This window comes from Littorina saxatilis, linkage group LG7 (assembly GCF_037325665.1).
Source record: "Littorina saxatilis isolate snail1 linkage group LG7, US_GU_Lsax_2.0, whole genome shotgun sequence".
Lineage (NCBI taxonomy): Eukaryota > Metazoa > Mollusca > Gastropoda > Littorinimorpha > Littorinidae > Littorina > Littorina saxatilis.
This window is the reverse complement of record NC_090251.1, coordinates 43,157,908-43,174,358: the sequence shown is the minus strand read 5'-3', so window position 1 is coordinate 43,174,358 and position 16,451 is coordinate 43,157,908. Positions and strand designations below refer to the sequence as shown.

The 16,451-nt window shown below is 39.1% G+C and overlaps 1 protein-coding gene across 1 annotated transcript; it reads left to right on the top strand.

Annotated features, from left to right (window-relative positions):
• The first annotated feature begins 248 nt into the window (after window positions 1–248).
• LOC138971518 (uncharacterized) lies at window positions 249–13,346 on the top strand. Its single transcript, XM_070344264.1, has 7 exons — window positions 249–4,149; window positions 5,024–5,144; window positions 6,382–6,456; window positions 6,996–7,498; window positions 8,233–8,483; window positions 10,005–10,170; window positions 10,867–13,346. The coding sequence occupies exons 1-7, from the start codon at window positions 3,930–3,932 to the stop codon at window positions 11,040–11,042; spliced, it is 1,512 nt and encodes a 503-aa protein (XP_070200365.1). The 5' UTR covers window positions 249–3,929; the 3' UTR covers window positions 11,043–13,346.
• The last annotated feature ends 3,105 nt before the right edge of the window (window positions 13,347–16,451 follow it).

The following is a 16,451-nucleotide window of genomic DNA, read 5'->3' as shown; positions in this document are numbered from 1 at the left end:
TGCTTAGCAATGTAACTTTTTTTACGTGCGAGTTATATTTGTTTTGTTCTGTTTGTTTGTGTAAAAATCACTAAAAATGAATATAAAAATCTTTGGAGTGTGTGTGAGTGTTTTCTTTTTTTTTTTTTTTTTCGGTTTTTTTTTCGTTTTTTTTTTCTTTCCCTATTCCTATGTTGAACATAAATTGCAGTTTTGCACCCTCCCCCCTCCCCCCCCCCCCCCCCCCCAAAAAAAATACTTCTGATTTACATTGAAAAAAAAAACCCATCGCCATCACGATTCGAACACCGGTCCTAGCAGTTACGAATCCGGCGCATACCCAATGAGCCACACGTACTTCGACGATCGCTCGCACATTTTTGTCTTTGTATGTTTACTATACACTTTATTTTGCGAAGCAAAAAGTTACATCCATTCTGTTATTGAAAAACTGTCCTTTGTTTTACGTTCAAAGTTTTCAATGGTCAAATATTAATAAATGTATCGATTGGCGTTTCGAACAGAGCAACATGAGAGGGGGGGTGGGGGTGGAGGGAAAGGAGGGCGAGTGACTGCCCTTGATTGTGTCCGTTTCCGTTCTGAGCGCCATATTTGATTTGGTTTACAAAGCGTTCTTTTTTTTGTGATTCCATCATCGCCTTCATCCTTTCAAACTAATGTGAGTTGACTCAAAACATTTTCCACGCGTTTATGGCCCATTATTTACGGTTCACCGACTCTCTGATCTGCAGTAGCACATCTATGATCTAGCTCTAGCAAGTAGCATTCTAATTTCTATGGTGAACACGCACACATGCGTGTTTCTCGAAAAACTGAAAGTTCAAACAGATCGTTAGACTCTACTTATCATTGTAAACTATATTCTCATCAACAGTTACAGTATTTTTCATGATGTCTTCTTACCAGGCGTTACGAAGAAAAATTCGAAAAGTAGCAAGAAACGATTTGTCAGCAAGCATTGCAGAATCTAACGCTATCGCCAGGGAATCATCACACTCGCACAATGCATCAATCGAGGGTGGGGAAGCTTTGGCAGAAGAGAATGAGAATTGGCATACATGCCATGATCATGATGTCTTTGATTTTGAAGAAAATCCGAGCGAAAAAGATGATCCAAACAGAAACATGGAATCAATTGACCATGCTGACACTGATAGCTGTGATGACATGTTGGAGTTTTTAGATTCCATTGAATTCAATGATTTACCTGTTCAGACTGATTCAGATAACGATAGTGACATTGATATTGACGAGTTTACAGAAGAACCTGAGCAAGAAAACACCAATTTGGCACATCAGCTTATTTTGTGGGCAACGTCCTTTGGAATCACTTTGTCTGCACTCTCTGCCTTGCTGGCGATTCTTCACTTCTTCCATCCAAATCTTCCAAAAGATGCTCGCACTCTACTGAAAACACCACGGCAGACCCCAGTCAAAGCTTTGACAAATGGTTCATATTTTCATTTTGGCATTTTTAAGCGGCTCTCACAAAATATCAATTTGAGAGGATTTTTGTCCCAAGTCCTTCCTGAAGTTCCCATCATTTCACTTCAAGTTAATATTGATGGTTTGCCAATCTCAAAAACTGGCTGTAAGCAACTGTGGCCAATCCTTGCAAGAGTTTGCAAACCATTTACAACAGATCCTTTCCTGGTTGGGCTACATTGTGGTGAAAGTAAACCAGATACTCTTGATGAATATATGGAAGATTTCATTGCTGAAATAGAAAATTTCCAAAGAGGTCCAGTTGAGTTTGAGTTTGATGGAAAGAAATACCCAGCTCACATTGATATTTCTTGCTTTATTTGTGATGCACCTGCAAGGTCCTATTTGAAAAAGACTAAGGGACATTCTGGATATTTTTCATGTGAAAGATGTTCTGTTAAAGGAACTTACAGAGAAAACAAAGTTGTATTTGATGATTTTAATGCCCCTCTCAGAACAGAAGCAGATTTCAATGCCCAAAGCCAACCAGGTCACCACACTGGGATCTCTCCTCTCACACGTTTGTCCATTAACATGGTTTGCCAATTTCCTTTAGAGTATATGCACCTGATCTGTTTGGGTGTAATGAGGAGAATCTTGATGTTTTTGATGAGAAGCCCAGTCAACAAAGGTATTAGGCTTGGTCAAGGTGCGTTACGACAGATTTCACTGTCTCTGGACTCTTTTAAAGAATATATTCCAAGGGAGTTTGCAAGAAAGTGTCGCAACCTATCCGAGGTAGATAGGTGGAAGGCAACCGAATTTAGACAATTTCTGCTTTATAGTGGAATTGTTGCATTCAAAGGCAACTTGTCACCAGAATACTATGATCATTTTCTGTTATTTTTTATTGCTATTCATTGTCTTGCTAGTCGCACCTTGTGGGAGAGTCATACAGATTATGCACAAAATCGTTTACGGTCATTTTTAGAAAAGGCAAAAAGACTTTATGGCAGAGATTTTTTTGTGTACAACGTACATGCTTTGATTCATATCTCGGATGATGTTAGAAGGTTTGGACCTTTGGATAGTTATTCGGCTTTTTGTTTTGAAAACTATCTTGGCGGGCTAAAACAGCTACTACATAAGCATGCATTGCCTTTACAACAGGTTATCAGGAGACTTGTAGAAAGAGAAGGTGTCATAAAGAAAAACAAAGCGTGCTTGCCTAACATCTTGCCAAAAAAGCAGCACTTTCATGGGCCTATCTTAAGAGATGTTTTTGATTGTCAGCAGTTTAAAGAAATTATTTTTAATGGTGTTTTCTTTTCCATTTTAAAGGGTGATAATTGTGTTAAAATTCGTCACAAGTTCTATTTGATCCGTAATATTCTTTCTGGTCCTGCTGGTAATGATAGAATCATTATTATCATTGAAAGGTTTTTGAACATCGCTCCTTTCTTTGAATATCCGTGCAACTCAGCTGTTGACTTTGATATCGTTAAGGCTTCGGCATTGTCAGGCTATCATGACAGGGCTTACTTAGATGAGGTTGTCCACAAATGTGTTATGCTACCTATACCACATAAAGATAGGGAATTTGTGCTTCTTCCTTTGAATGTTTAATTTTTTTTGAGTCACTTGAGAAAAAGTGACTCTATGTAATCGGTCAGTGTTAGTCTGTCCGGCCGGCCGGCCGGCCGTAGACACCACCTTAACGTTGGACTTTTCTCGGAAACTATCAAAGCGATCGGGCTCATATTTTGTTTAGTCGTGACCTCCAATGACCTCTACACTTTAACGATGGTTTCGTTGACCTTTGACCTTTTTCAAGGTCACAGGTCAGCGTCAAAGGAAAAATTAGACATTTTATATCTTTGACAAAGTTCATCGGATGTGATTGAAACTTTGTAGGATTATTCTTTACATCAAAGTATTTACATCTGTAGCCTTTTACGAACGTTATCAGAAAAAACAAGGGAGATAAGGCCAAAAAAAAAAATAGGTGTGGTTACGGTAACATAGCCAAAAAAAATAGGGTAGGTAGGTAGGCAATCACTTTTTTTTTTTTTTACTTTTTTTTCTAATGTGTACAAATTAAACCAACCGTACTTGACAGGGAAATAAGTGTGCGACACGGGCGCTTTCGCTTTCATTGCGTTTTTTGCACCCGTTTTTTTTGTTGTTTTTTTTGTTGACAAATGTAATAAAAAGTTATAGGATCGGCCCCTAAAAATAGGGTAGGTCGGGTTACCGTAACCACACCTATTTTTTTTTTTAGGCCTAACTAGCCTTTTCTGTTCGGCAACACACAACTTAACGTTGGGCTTTTCTCGGAAACTATAAAAGTGACCGGGCTCAAATTTTATGTGAACGTGACTCATTGTGTTGTGAATAGCAATTTCTTCCTGTCCATCTGATGCCTCATATACTATTCAGAACTGCGAAAGTGACTCGATCGAGCGTTTGCTCTTTTTGTTAAATATTTATTTTTAACTTTAAGGATGTCAAATTCCAAACATACTGGAAAATATCAACTTGTGGAGTTTGAAGAGGATGAAGGGAGGACAGTGGCTATTGTGCCACAAAACTGGCTGAAGTTCACTCAAAAGAAATGCTGGTGGCCAAACGGCAAATCGGACCTTTCAACTGTGATCAACTGTAAAGAGCCCGATCCTCGTAATGGGACTTACTGTTCATTTGTGAAGATCCTCGCTGCCAGTGGTAAGTACATTTCCCAGTTTATCTTTCCTGTGTGTGTTTATAACGCCCAGGGGCAATGAAGGCCAAATTTTTCTCAAGCTGTTTGACAGCTTTTCATAATCCTCCCCATTTACTGAATTTTGTGCATTTTCCATTATTTTTCTAAGCTCAACATAATGCCGTCGGGAGGCCTATGTTTTTCGAATTCGTGTAGAGGAAGTTGAAAATCAATGCACTTCCAGTTCTATTTTTTAGTCTCCAGCATTTCCAAATGTCTGTTTTCTTAGGTGACACAAATGAGTCACCTATGCGTCCACAAAATCCATTACAAAGGTAAAAATCTAAACTTGTCTGTGCAACTGGCCCACTGAATCTAATTTCTTTTCTGAAGTCATTCTTTTTATTTCTAAACGGAATATAGACATGTTGCATATCAAATGAAAGGATTTTCTATTTCCAAGCTAATTAGACCATTTACAATGCTCTCTGTTGACAAATATTACTTTGATTTTGTGTTTGTAGGTTGTGGGCAAGCCACATTTTTTTGTGGGGAAGTTACAAATCACAGCTTACGTTCCCGGAGAGGGTTGATAAAAAACATATACCTGCTGTGTATGTCGTTGTGGATTTAAAAAAAAAAAAAAAAAAAATTGAGGTTACTGTTCAGAGTTCACTTCAGTTGAAATTAATTTATGTATTTTGGGCCCTCTAAGTTGTTTTTGGGCCCTCCAAGATTTTTGTCAAGGGGCCCGTTGGCCCTTTAGAAATTAATATGTTAATTTCTACTCCAAGGCCTGGACATAAAATTAGGTCCGTAACCACTATCCCCAAAACTGAAAACAAACTAAACTACTGTCAGTACTAATAATATTTTTTATATATTTTTTTTCTCCAGATGATTATCAGAAACTCCGTCGTAGAGAAGACCAATGTCTCGATGTCAGCGACATTGCGACCGAGACGGAGACGGATTGTGAGAGTCAACCTCGCAATATTAGAGCACCAGCTAGATATAGGTAAGTTTAACTTTAAGGTTGTTGTGATTCACTTCTGTGTCGCTTATTACATGAATTTGAGTCAATGATGCATTTTGCGGCATAACATTTATTTAGCCTTAGCCTTTAGTCACGGCTGATGTGTAACACTTGGTCATTTTTTCTCATCTTAGTTGAACGTGAATCAAGCAAGTGTACAACACATTGAGGATGAGTAATGAGAGGAAAAGTGTGAAAATTGGCGATTTGTTTGTTTAGGTTTTTTTTCCTTTCTTTCTTTTTCTTTTACTTTTACCCATCCTAATACACCAACAGTTTGGATACATGTGACTCTGCATTTCTGTGTCGCATCAAGGCCGTTGAAACATGTACTTTGTTGCAAATATTTCCCCCTCCAGGTGGGGGCCTGTGAAATCTTTCTGTACCACAGGATAAAAAAAATACCCCCGGCGTGTCTCCTGTCAAGTAAACAGGTTCATTTTAGTTTCTTTACCTCATTTTGTTTATTCTCAATTATGACTTTTCTATCTGTTATTCATCTTTTCTTGTCTATACATTTCCTCTGTGAACTTTCTGCTATCTTTTTGCTTAATCTGATAAATACATCTTTCATCTTCTTATAAAATTCTTGAACTCTCCTTTTGTTCCTTGTCTCGTGATTCTTGTTCAGTTTAATCTGTTAGTGTTCTGATGTAAGCCCAGCAGTAGGTAGAATAAATTCTATTGTAACAAAATACTGGGAACTGTCCTTCTTCCAGTATGTTTTTAGTACATTGTATGTGCGGCTGCTGGGGCACTTTGTGATAGGTTATGGCGATTGTAAAACAAGGATTACTTGACAAGGAACTTCCCCTTCCCCACCATCCCCAGCCCTGAGAAGGCTCTTCGTAGTCGGCGGGGCTTAAAACAATAAAAAAAATTAAAAAAAAAATGTTGCAAATATTGCTAATTCTGAGAAAATAAGTAATCATATCCGGGATTGAAACAACAGTCACAAGCACCGCTGAATTATGAATCCAACCTCAGACTGCTTGTCTACCGAGCCACTCAGGCAAACAAGAGAGGCAGGCAATACCGACTGTAGGGTGCACATTCTCAACAAGAGAAACATTGAGAAAAAACAACAACTTTACAAACCATGGCTATTATCCAGTAACAAAATTAATCACAAAACAATGTGTACATACACGGATCAAATACGTGAAAATGTTCTGTCTTATCTTTGACTTTTTTTTAATGAGTGTTGTGGCTTCTTCAGACATGATACTGCCACTGAGGACATTGCCATTGATGATGAACGCAGTCAGGTGATGACGCCACCTGAAACATGCAGGTATGTTTCATGTCTTAAGTCTTATGGAAGTTTTTGTCTTGTATCACACAAATAGTATGACTTATGGGCCTGGACAATGTCAATAAATGATAATGAATTTTATTCATTCAGTTTCTTTTTTCCCCGTTCCACTATTGTGATCCAAGAATCGGTGGTGACAGTAACGTAATGTTGTAATTTGGTGAAGTTAGTTTACTGTTTGAATGATATAGTGGAGGGAAATTTATTAAGATCGGAGGTTTTCCCCCCGTGTCTTACCAAATTTCCCCCCTCTATATCATTCAAACAGTAAACTAACTTCGCCAAATTACAACATTACGTTACTGTCACCACCGATTCTGTTTTTATGAATTGCCCATGCCGGTTTTATTTTACTGTTCTGAAACATATTATTTTATGTATACCAGTGAAATAATGTGGACTATCTCCTTTAGTATCTGACTAGAAATAGTACTTGTGTGGAAATGTTATTTTCTGTACTTGTATTTATTTCCCATTTAAACTATTACTTTGTATCATGTTCATTTGTTCTTGTGCAGATTGCCGAACATCATGATCGAGAGATCAACTTCACAGCGAAGAAGAAACAGTCAAAGTCCCCCGCCAAAACGAAGGATCTTTTCAACAGATGAGCGCAGAAGCGGAAGTCCACCATCAAGAAGTGGGGCCTCATTTTCCAAAAGATCGGGATATGGAGGAGAAAGCTTCAGAGGCGATGGGAGACGCCAGAGTCCTAGTCCTGGAAGAATTGGAGCCTCTACAGAGAGTTTCAGAAACGAGAGGAGAAGCCGAAGTCCACCAAGAAGAGGAGCCTCTACAGAGAGTTTCAGAAGCGAGAGGAGAAGCCAAAGTCCACCAAGAAGAGGAACCTCTTCAGAGAGTTTCAGAAGCAAAAGGAGAAGCCGAAGTCCACCAAGAAGTGGAGCCTCTACAGAGAGCTTCAGAGGCGAGAGGAGAAGCCAAAGTCCTCCATCAAGAAGTGGGGCCTCATTTGGATATGGAGGAGAAAGCTTCAGGGGTGATGGCAGACGCCAGAATCAAAGTAAGTATATATATAGAATATAAATTGCTTTCATCTATCTGCTTGTTTGGATTTGACTTAATTCACATTGTTTAACATATGTCTGCATGTGTGTTTGTCCGAAATTATATTCCTTATAGAAATGCACAGTGTTGTGACATGTCTAACTAATGTAAAGTTGGTGTGATGACTGCTTTTGACACTGGAAATGTCATGGCAAATTATGTATAAAGGCAGGATTAAATGTGGCAGTATGTTCTTAGTGGAGCAAACTGACACTCTCTCACACACATACTTGCACAAAAGAAGGGGAGAGAATCCCCCCCAACACACACACACACAAACAAGGAAAATCAAAAGTAGAACTTAATCGTGTGTGAGACAAGTAAGTACTCGCATCAACTGCGATTACTTTTTATTCTGATTGTTATTTTAGACAATACAGCATGTTTGAATCAGACAAGAAAGGAGTCAAATGTACATGATGCACAATCATTGACACTTCATCGACCCCAGTACGATGACTTATTTATGTTGCATACTAAAGCACTTGTCTTGTGTCGTTTATCTGTTTTCTCATGCTGTCCTTTTATTTGGGATTGCACCAGTTAGGTAAATATACCTAAGCTAGGATTGGTTTTTGGGGTTTAATGTCTCTTCAGCAGATGCTAGCTGCTATTCGAGACCGACCTAAGCTAGGAAAAAATTATTTGACCGATGGTGAACTTCATTTGGCATTTGTCTGTATCTTTCAGACCTGACCTTGGAGCAGTTGCAGCCTTTCTTTGGCAAGGTGTTCCTTCGCTTCTCAGAATTGAAGGGTCACCTGAATGCACTGGATGATCGCCTTGATCGACTGGAGGCTGCACAGGTGCATGCTGGGCAACCCGGACCTCGACGCCAACCTCCTCCACGTCTTCCCGAAGGACAGTACCCAGTGACAACAGTCGAGGCCCTGGTTCAGCTTGACCAGGGTCTCTCGAATGATGAGGCTATGGGTAGTGCGGTAAGTAAATACTGATCTAGTTGAATTATCAAGTAATATTACAGTGGACCCCCCTGGTAAAGACCCTCAGTGCAAGTACTTCTTCAGTACAGAGACCTGGTTTCTGGAAACATTTCCATCAGTCATCAAATACACATCTCAACGAATACCCCCTCTTGACAAGAACCTTCTTGTTTGCATTTTGGAGGGGTTACACTGTGTAAACAAAAGTTTACTTGAATATTAAGCTTATAATTTTGTGGTGGAGTCATGTGGAAGTTGACTAACATAACTCAAATTCTCTAAATTATATCAAACTGTTTGCTTTGTGCTGGGCAACATTTTATTTTTTATAAATTTTTCAGGCTGTCTGTTGAAATGTGAACTGGTGAGCTGTCTACCTGTTGCTGTATCTCCTTAAAGGGGCATAACATGCCCATTATTCCAAATTGAAGGATGTAAATTCAATATCAATATGACAAATCCTACATTAGGCCAAAAAAATGTATGTTTCTGGTAACATGGCAGAAAAAAATAGGGTAGGTAGGTTGGCAACTTTTTTTTTTAATACCCGCAATGGATATTTACCCGTAAAGAACATTTCGCTGTCAAAAACTGCCAACGGAGAAGCCGAAGAGCTTTGTAAATGGTCTTATAAGCTTGGAAATTTAAAATCCTTTCATTTGACATGCAACATGACATGATAGTACAATTACGGAAATTATGATTTTTTTCTTCTTCAACCAAAATGGAAAAAAAAAAGTCTATGGTCGCCACCCAAATCTATGGTTGGTCGGGTGACCAGAAACATACAATTTTTTGTGTTTGTGTTTCGGAATACATGACGAAACAACTTTAATCTTATTGTTTGTGTTGTTCCCATGAGCACTCACGATACAATCATTTGCATTTTACTTGTGAAAGTTGGGGTAAGATATACCAAAGCGGGAAGTAGGTCAACACGCCGTGCGCTTGCTTGTTTCATGTTGGCAGCGGGCTGGTGTGTGTTTGAAAAATAGATCTTGAAATATCGGTTACTTGCAATGCTCTCAATATTATCTGCTTGATGAAAGAGTTAAAGAATTGTTTTAGCAAGTTGGCCTCGTCATAAAAAGGGACCATCAATGATTTTAGTATGCAATTGAATTGGTAAGAAGTCGAGTGACGGATCTCCCATTTGTTTCCCCTGAAGTCGGAGTGTGGCTGCCTATATGGCTGGGTATTTGAAAACAGCCACACACGCAATCCTCCAACCGTTTGGGTGACCTGAGTGTTCAGCTCAGGAACGCAACAACTTTGATAAATCAAGTCTACTCTCTGAGTGGTTGTATTTCATTTACAAATCCACACGAGGAAATGGTTGTTTGAATTTTGTTTCTTCTTAAATTACATTGCAGGTTTGCATGAGATTGAACTTTGGTAAAATTACAGTGTATAAGGTGATGATTCTGATAGGCTATTAAACAACTTGACAAAAATTAGGCATGTTGTGTCCTTTTAATTGTGGTTGAATGCATTTTGTATTATTTCAAATGTTTGCAGGTGCAGTACCTGTCTGCCATCGGGGGGGCCGACCTCAAAAAGGTCATCAAAAACATCATAGAGAAGCTGATGTGTCCCCGTTTGGCAGTTAGCTACACCCTGACCGGTCGAAATAAGGACAAGGGCAAACTGCAAGATCTTCCCCACTTCCTGGACACTGTATATAGTAAGTAGAATTATATACTAGTCAGGGTGGTTGAGTGTGATTTGCTGTAATAACAGATTTGGTCCTGGTTTATTCAGTCTTTGATACACACAATTGTTATTTTGATACAAAAGTTATTAAGGGTCAAAGGTTGAAATGACCAACAGTTCATTTAAATCACAGTTTTGTTCTTGCTTTCTTTAACTTTAAACGTTCACTCACCACTTCCGCCAGACTGAAAATTTTCTCACTAAGACTGTTTACCACTCGTCAATGAAAAAGTTGGACAGCAGCAAAAAAAAAAAAAAAAAAAAAAAAAAAATCCCAACTAAAAACGGAAAATGTTTTGTCGTTGCAGTATTTAAATATATGATTTGTCAATTTGAATTCTGTGAATAGTAGTTTTCAAGGTTTCTTGCTTGAATTGATCATTCTCAGACATGAAATCAGACATACAGATCTCCCAGTGAATTTAGGATATTGAGGGTCCCTGGGACCCCAATGTCAACATGTTTTGGAGTCCTGAGCGGAATTTTGGGTTTCCCTCATCATTACAAACAAAATTGAAAATTAACTAAAAAAGCATTCTCTTTTGTCTTCATTTTCTGACATATTTACTACATTTCTTATCTTGATGTTTTCAATAGATTCACATGAGGTTGTTTCAACAATTGAAGTAAATTTGGTGAAGTAAGGCTTTAATTTTGTGATTTGCAGAAGCAGCTAAAGTGCGGTTCCCCGAGGCCTCTTTGGTAGAGCTCAATTCCCTAATGGGGTACTGCCTGACCCGCAACTGCGACAGAGGGGGCCAGAAGCAGGAAAAAGAGGAGAAGAAGAAGAGAGAGAGGGAGGAGAGAGAGGGGGAGGAGAGAGAAAGAAATGATCAGCAATGATTTTGTTATTAACATGTATAAAATGCCGTAAATGTCTGAAGAAATGTTTCTTTGGGATTGCACCAGTACACACAAAGTTATATTGCATGGATGGGGTGGAAATCTAAATACATTTACATTTGTCTCATTCACATTTTTGGAAAAAGAATACTTTTGAAGGTATGTTGGAAATAATTTACGATTTTTTGTTTCCCTGAAGGGAATTCCAGATTGTTCCTCTTGACTATAGTGCAGACTCTTTTTGTAGTAATCAATTTTTTGGATTGCATAATTTAAATTTGTTATGATTTTGTCGATGTTCAGTTCAGCACACAATATTTAATTACAAATTATGCAAGTTGTAGACTTGTAGACGTGTTATACGCATGATTGTACAAAATAATGTTTCGAAGTCAAAATACACAAATATCCCCAAATCATGAAAAATCGTGATTTTGGTCGCCTATGCCATGCCCTGCCTGGATAAAAAAATCTGATAAGATCCGTCCATAAGGAGGTTGATCCTCAATAAGGATCGCGTAAATATTAGATAAACAGCAATCTGATAAGATCCCGTGTTAACAAGTACATGTGTACTTCATTGCAATCATTTTTCAGTATTATATTTATGTATAGTTTGCCGACAGTGCCAACTTGATTGCCTTATTGTCTCATTTTATGTCACATTTGCGGATTCTGTGTGGTAAACATGTTCAAGCACTTTTACTTCCTTGCCATCATTTTTCAGTATTATATCTATGTATAGTTTGCCGACAGTGCCAACTTAATTTCCTTATTGTCTCATTTTATGTCACATTTGCGGATTCTGTGTGGTAAATGCATGTTCAAGTATTTTTCTCAGGCTAATCCCTGTTACATGAAGATGCAAGTTCAAGAATCTATCCCAACTTAAAAGTTTCACAAGTGAATGTGTACATACTTTCTATGTAAATATTTATGTTTGTTTCAATAACGTATATATGTACTTCATTGCCATTTTTTTTTCAGTATTATAATATCTATGTATAGTTTGCCAACAGTGCCATCTTAATCGCCTTATGTCTCATTTTATGTCACTTTTGCGGATTCTGTGTGGTACACATGTTCAAGCGTTTTTCTTAGGCAAATCACTATTACACAACTTTATTTTTATTATTACATTAATCACTATTGCATAACTTGGAAGGCGTAAGTTCAAGTTACTATCTCAACTTAAGTCGAAATGAGTTTTGCATGATCCACATAAATAAAAGTAGGGGAGCTAATCTTTATGTGCCATCTTTTGTCAGTTTTTTTAAATATATTTTTTATATGAATTGCATGGTGGTTAGATTGACGGGCAATTTCAAATTAATCATTTTTTGTTGTTGTTTCCAAGCAAGTGCATTTATTTCAATGTAAACTGTTAACAGTTAAGCTGTTTCACAAATGAAAATCAGTACTGACAATCATATTTTCTTCTTTGACAAGACTAAAAGTTAACTTCATGTCCCCTACTTATGATATGACGAGTTGTGGCCTTTCTTATTTACGAGTCAGACCTTTGTTACTTAAACAAAACTACTGATTTGATGACATTGAAAACAAATCAGTTTATGAGCATGATGCCTTGCCTTTTTCTTTGATGGAATAATAAATTTGCAGTTTGGATTTTCAATTTTTTGTGACTGATGTGTTCAATATTAACCTTTTGTGACCAGAAACTACAAAGGGATAAAAGTTGTTGATTGTATTGTGTGCAGCATTTGTGAAATGCATTTCCTTTTGCGTTGTTAGTCCCAATTTTCACTCAAGTCCCTCATAACAAAAGCTACCATGCAGTGCTTCACACGGAAAAGTTGTTGGTATCGCTAGTTTGTCAATAAGTGGCTGAGGTGCAAATGTATTTACAATCATATATATCAGTATTGCTTTGTTTAGTTTGAGTTTTTGCTTTAAAGGAAGAATGTTCAATGTTTTGTAAGCTATTGGAGTCGAGGACGATGATTTTCAAATGATTTGTTTTATTCTTATATTGCTGTTTTATGCATGTGGATAATAGGTTTTAGAGCAGAATTTGGAGCTATGCCCCATAGAGATGATAAATAATCCATGAGGGATTGGATATGTGCATAAAATAATATTTTTCTTGAATGTAAATTTAAGAAATGTTTCATTTGTGTAAGTTGTGAAATTTTTTGTGATAATCTTTGGCCAAGGGAGTCCATGTAATTGTTCAATGATAAGTCATTTTGGATTGTAACACCTAGTAAAATATGAGACTCAACCTCTTCAATTATATTTTGTCTTATAAAAATTGGAGAAATGCTAGAGGGTAGAAAATGTGAAATAAATTAACCCTGCAGAATGTAATGATGTAGTTTCATTATTGTATTTTTGTGTATGTGTGTGTATGTTTGAGTGTGTGCATGTTTGAAGGTGATGTTAAATGGATTTCTCTAAAAGTAGTTACAATTACCCAGGTGTTCCTTTGTTATCAGATAAAAGGTCGGACCCATGAGTAATATGACAAAATTGCCTTAAATCTGTTGGCCATTATTTTGCACTCTGCGTTTCGATAACATTACTTTGGAACTGCGTGGAGTTTACATGGGTATGGTCCTCCTTGACTGGGTTGCAGGAAGCCATTCCAAATCCTACATTGGTTCCAAGTCGCCAATCGGTGTTTTGGGGGAATGGTTTCCTGTAGCCAAGCCCGGAATGCACCATATCAACATTGCACAAATAGAAATGCAACATTGTATCAACATTGCTTCAACAGAGCTCCAACATTGTATCAATGTTGCACCAACATTGCCAACAATATTGATCCAATATTGAATTCCAACATTGTCACAACATTGACCAAATTTTCACTTCCAACATTAATCCAATATTGGATTACAATATTGATCCACCTTGATAGGCAATATTGAGGCAACATTGGCACAATGTTGCTGTGTTGTCTGGGGGGGGTGGGCCAGACACTGACCTTCGATCCCCGCGCGGCGGGCGCTGACGTACACAATATGGTGGCGGTAGTTGAGGAATAGTGGCGATTGTTGGGGTATGGTGGGGTAAGGGGCGAGGTCTCGACCGGTCCCCGTCCATCTGGGATAGGGGCGGAGTGGGGGAGAGGGGGAGAAGGGTTGCATGTACCAGCCTGTACATGCGGGAATGGGGGGGATGGGCCGTTGAGGACCTTTTTGAACGCGGCACTGTATTTATAGCCCGTCCGTTCTGTTAGGCTTGGGATGATGGACGGGGGCAGGAGACGTCTGCCCCTTAAAAAAAAGAAAAAACGCAGGCGTGTGTGGACAACAGGTTACACCCACGCTCCCATGAGGGAGTGGTAGACTTGGCGACACATTAAGGATGCGTGTGCCCATCCTAAGATTTTATGTTTGGTGAAAAAGTCCTGTGGATAGAGTCCAAATAAGTGGACGTGTTCGTGTAGGGCGCGGAACGGTGCCGCGTTCTCGCTACACGAATCAAAAATATGTTCATAGCTGATGGGGGCCCCGCAGGGGCACTTTGGTTTAAAGAGTTTAAACTTTGTGCCTCCTGTGCGGAGCCTCCTGAAGATTCTGGTTAAAGATGGGGGGAGCGTGGGTGTTTCAAGCTTTGTGGGTGGGTTAGCCATGGCGGCCACCCCTGCTTCCTGGAGCTTGGAATATACTTCGGCCAGTGAGAAGCCGAGGTCAGTGGTGACCTGCGGCAACCCGGTGGCCGATTTGGCAGCAGCATCGGCCATTTCGTTTCCCCCTAGGCCCACATGCGAGGGGACCCACTGTAGGTCCACGGGGGTGCCAGTGGCTATAATCTGGTGAGCAATGATCTGTATGTCATGTAATAGTTCAGAGCGGTTTTTAGAGCCATATAAGAGGGCTTGTATAGATGAAAGAGAATCTGTACAAATAACGATTTGATGAGGGTTAACTGGGAGGTCGTTTATGTAAGTTAGGGCCATAAGGATGGCGAACAATTCAGCTGTAAAGATGGATACGTCATCATTAAGCCTGTACTGTTTAGATACCTTTAGTTCGGGTATGACGAAGGCGCAGCCAACCCTGCCATTTAATAGTTTTGAGCCATCGGTGAAGATTTTCAGGTGTTGGGAGTATTTATTATGTAGGAGTTCGTTGGCGAGAGTCGCCAAGAAGAGAGGGTTATCCTGCTTGGACGCCTCCGTCCCTAGGTCACAGGAGAGGGCAGGCGTCTCAAGTAGCCAGGGGGGGTAGGGGGGAGCAGGTATTTTAGTACACTGGACAGTCTTCATGTTAACTTTTTCAAGTATGGGGTTAATATAGTTGGTGATTGGCTGACACCTTGCCATGACCCGAGGGCCCCGTGAAGAGGTGACAGATAGGTTGTTGTATTGGGGGAAGAAATCGTTCAGTACATCTTGTACCGTGTTGTCCACACAGCCTGCGCGAACATGATACCGCGCGGCGCAGAGTCGGCGGTGGTCGTCAAGGCTCATCCAGCCCGCCTCCCGGTACACAGCGGAGGTGCTGGTCCAGGGGGGGAGCCCGAGCGCTAAGCGGAGCGCCCTGCACTCAGCCCCACGGAGGCGGGCCAGGACCCCTGCGCTATTTTCGACGACTCACTGCGGAGCAGAGCGTGCAATATACGCTCTGCTGCAGAGTTATCCCACGTGCGGTTAGATAGACGCTCATACATGTAAGTACAGTTTATTTTCTAGGTTTGGTATCGTAGATAATTTTTTTCGAATGCAATGTGAAAAACAGGTATTGATACAGTTTGTTGTATAATTTTGCAAGTGAATATTTGTTTATTGGCTGCATGTTTGACAAAAACGTTGTAAAATAAACACTTTTTCGTTGCTTTTATTGTTTGCTTTGATTGCAGCCAAACGACTTGCTCTACGGGGCTGAAAATAAAGTGGAAGACACTTTGAGATATAAGGAATTGGATAGGCCATCATACGAGAAGGTGTAGAAATCTGCTTGCTGGCAGCTTTAAGTGTTACAGCGACATCAGAAAGCTCTAAAAGCTTTGTTTTTTTTTTAAATGCATGATTTTCATAGTTTGTCACTTTAGACAATTTTTGTAATAATTAATTTGATCGGAAAAAAATAGTGTAATATACAAATAAGAAAATTTTTGAATCACATTTTTGCTATCCTTGATGAGAAGCGAGTTGAAATGTGCCTAAATAAAGTCACACCTTAACATTTTTTAGTTTTTGCCCACTAAGGCATTTGCAACATGAAATTTCAGTATTTTTTAAGTTTTTACCCCCCCCCAAAATGACATATTTTAACAATTTGAAGTTTTTGTCTGAACATGAAGTGACATTCTAAGATCTGAAAGCTTTCTTTTTTTTTTAATGCAACGTCATGAATAATATTTTCAATTTTTTGCATTAAAGAAGCTGGCAAGCACACCCTTTCGAATATAGCGGAAGTAGAGTGAAATGAAAGTTTT

Coding starts and splice junctions, on each gene's coding strand:
- LOC138971518 (XM_070344264.1), top strand. CDS start 3,930: ATGTCAAATTCCAAACATACTGGAAAATATCAACTTGTGGAGTTTGAA. Junction 8,484..10,004: donor ATGAGGCTATGGGTAGTGCG/GTAAGTAAATAC, acceptor AAATGTTTGCAG/GTGCAGTACCTGTCTGCCAT. Junction 10,171..10,866: donor CTTCCTGGACACTGTATATA/GTAAGTAGAATT, acceptor TGTGATTTGCAG/AAGCAGCTAAAGTGCGGTTC.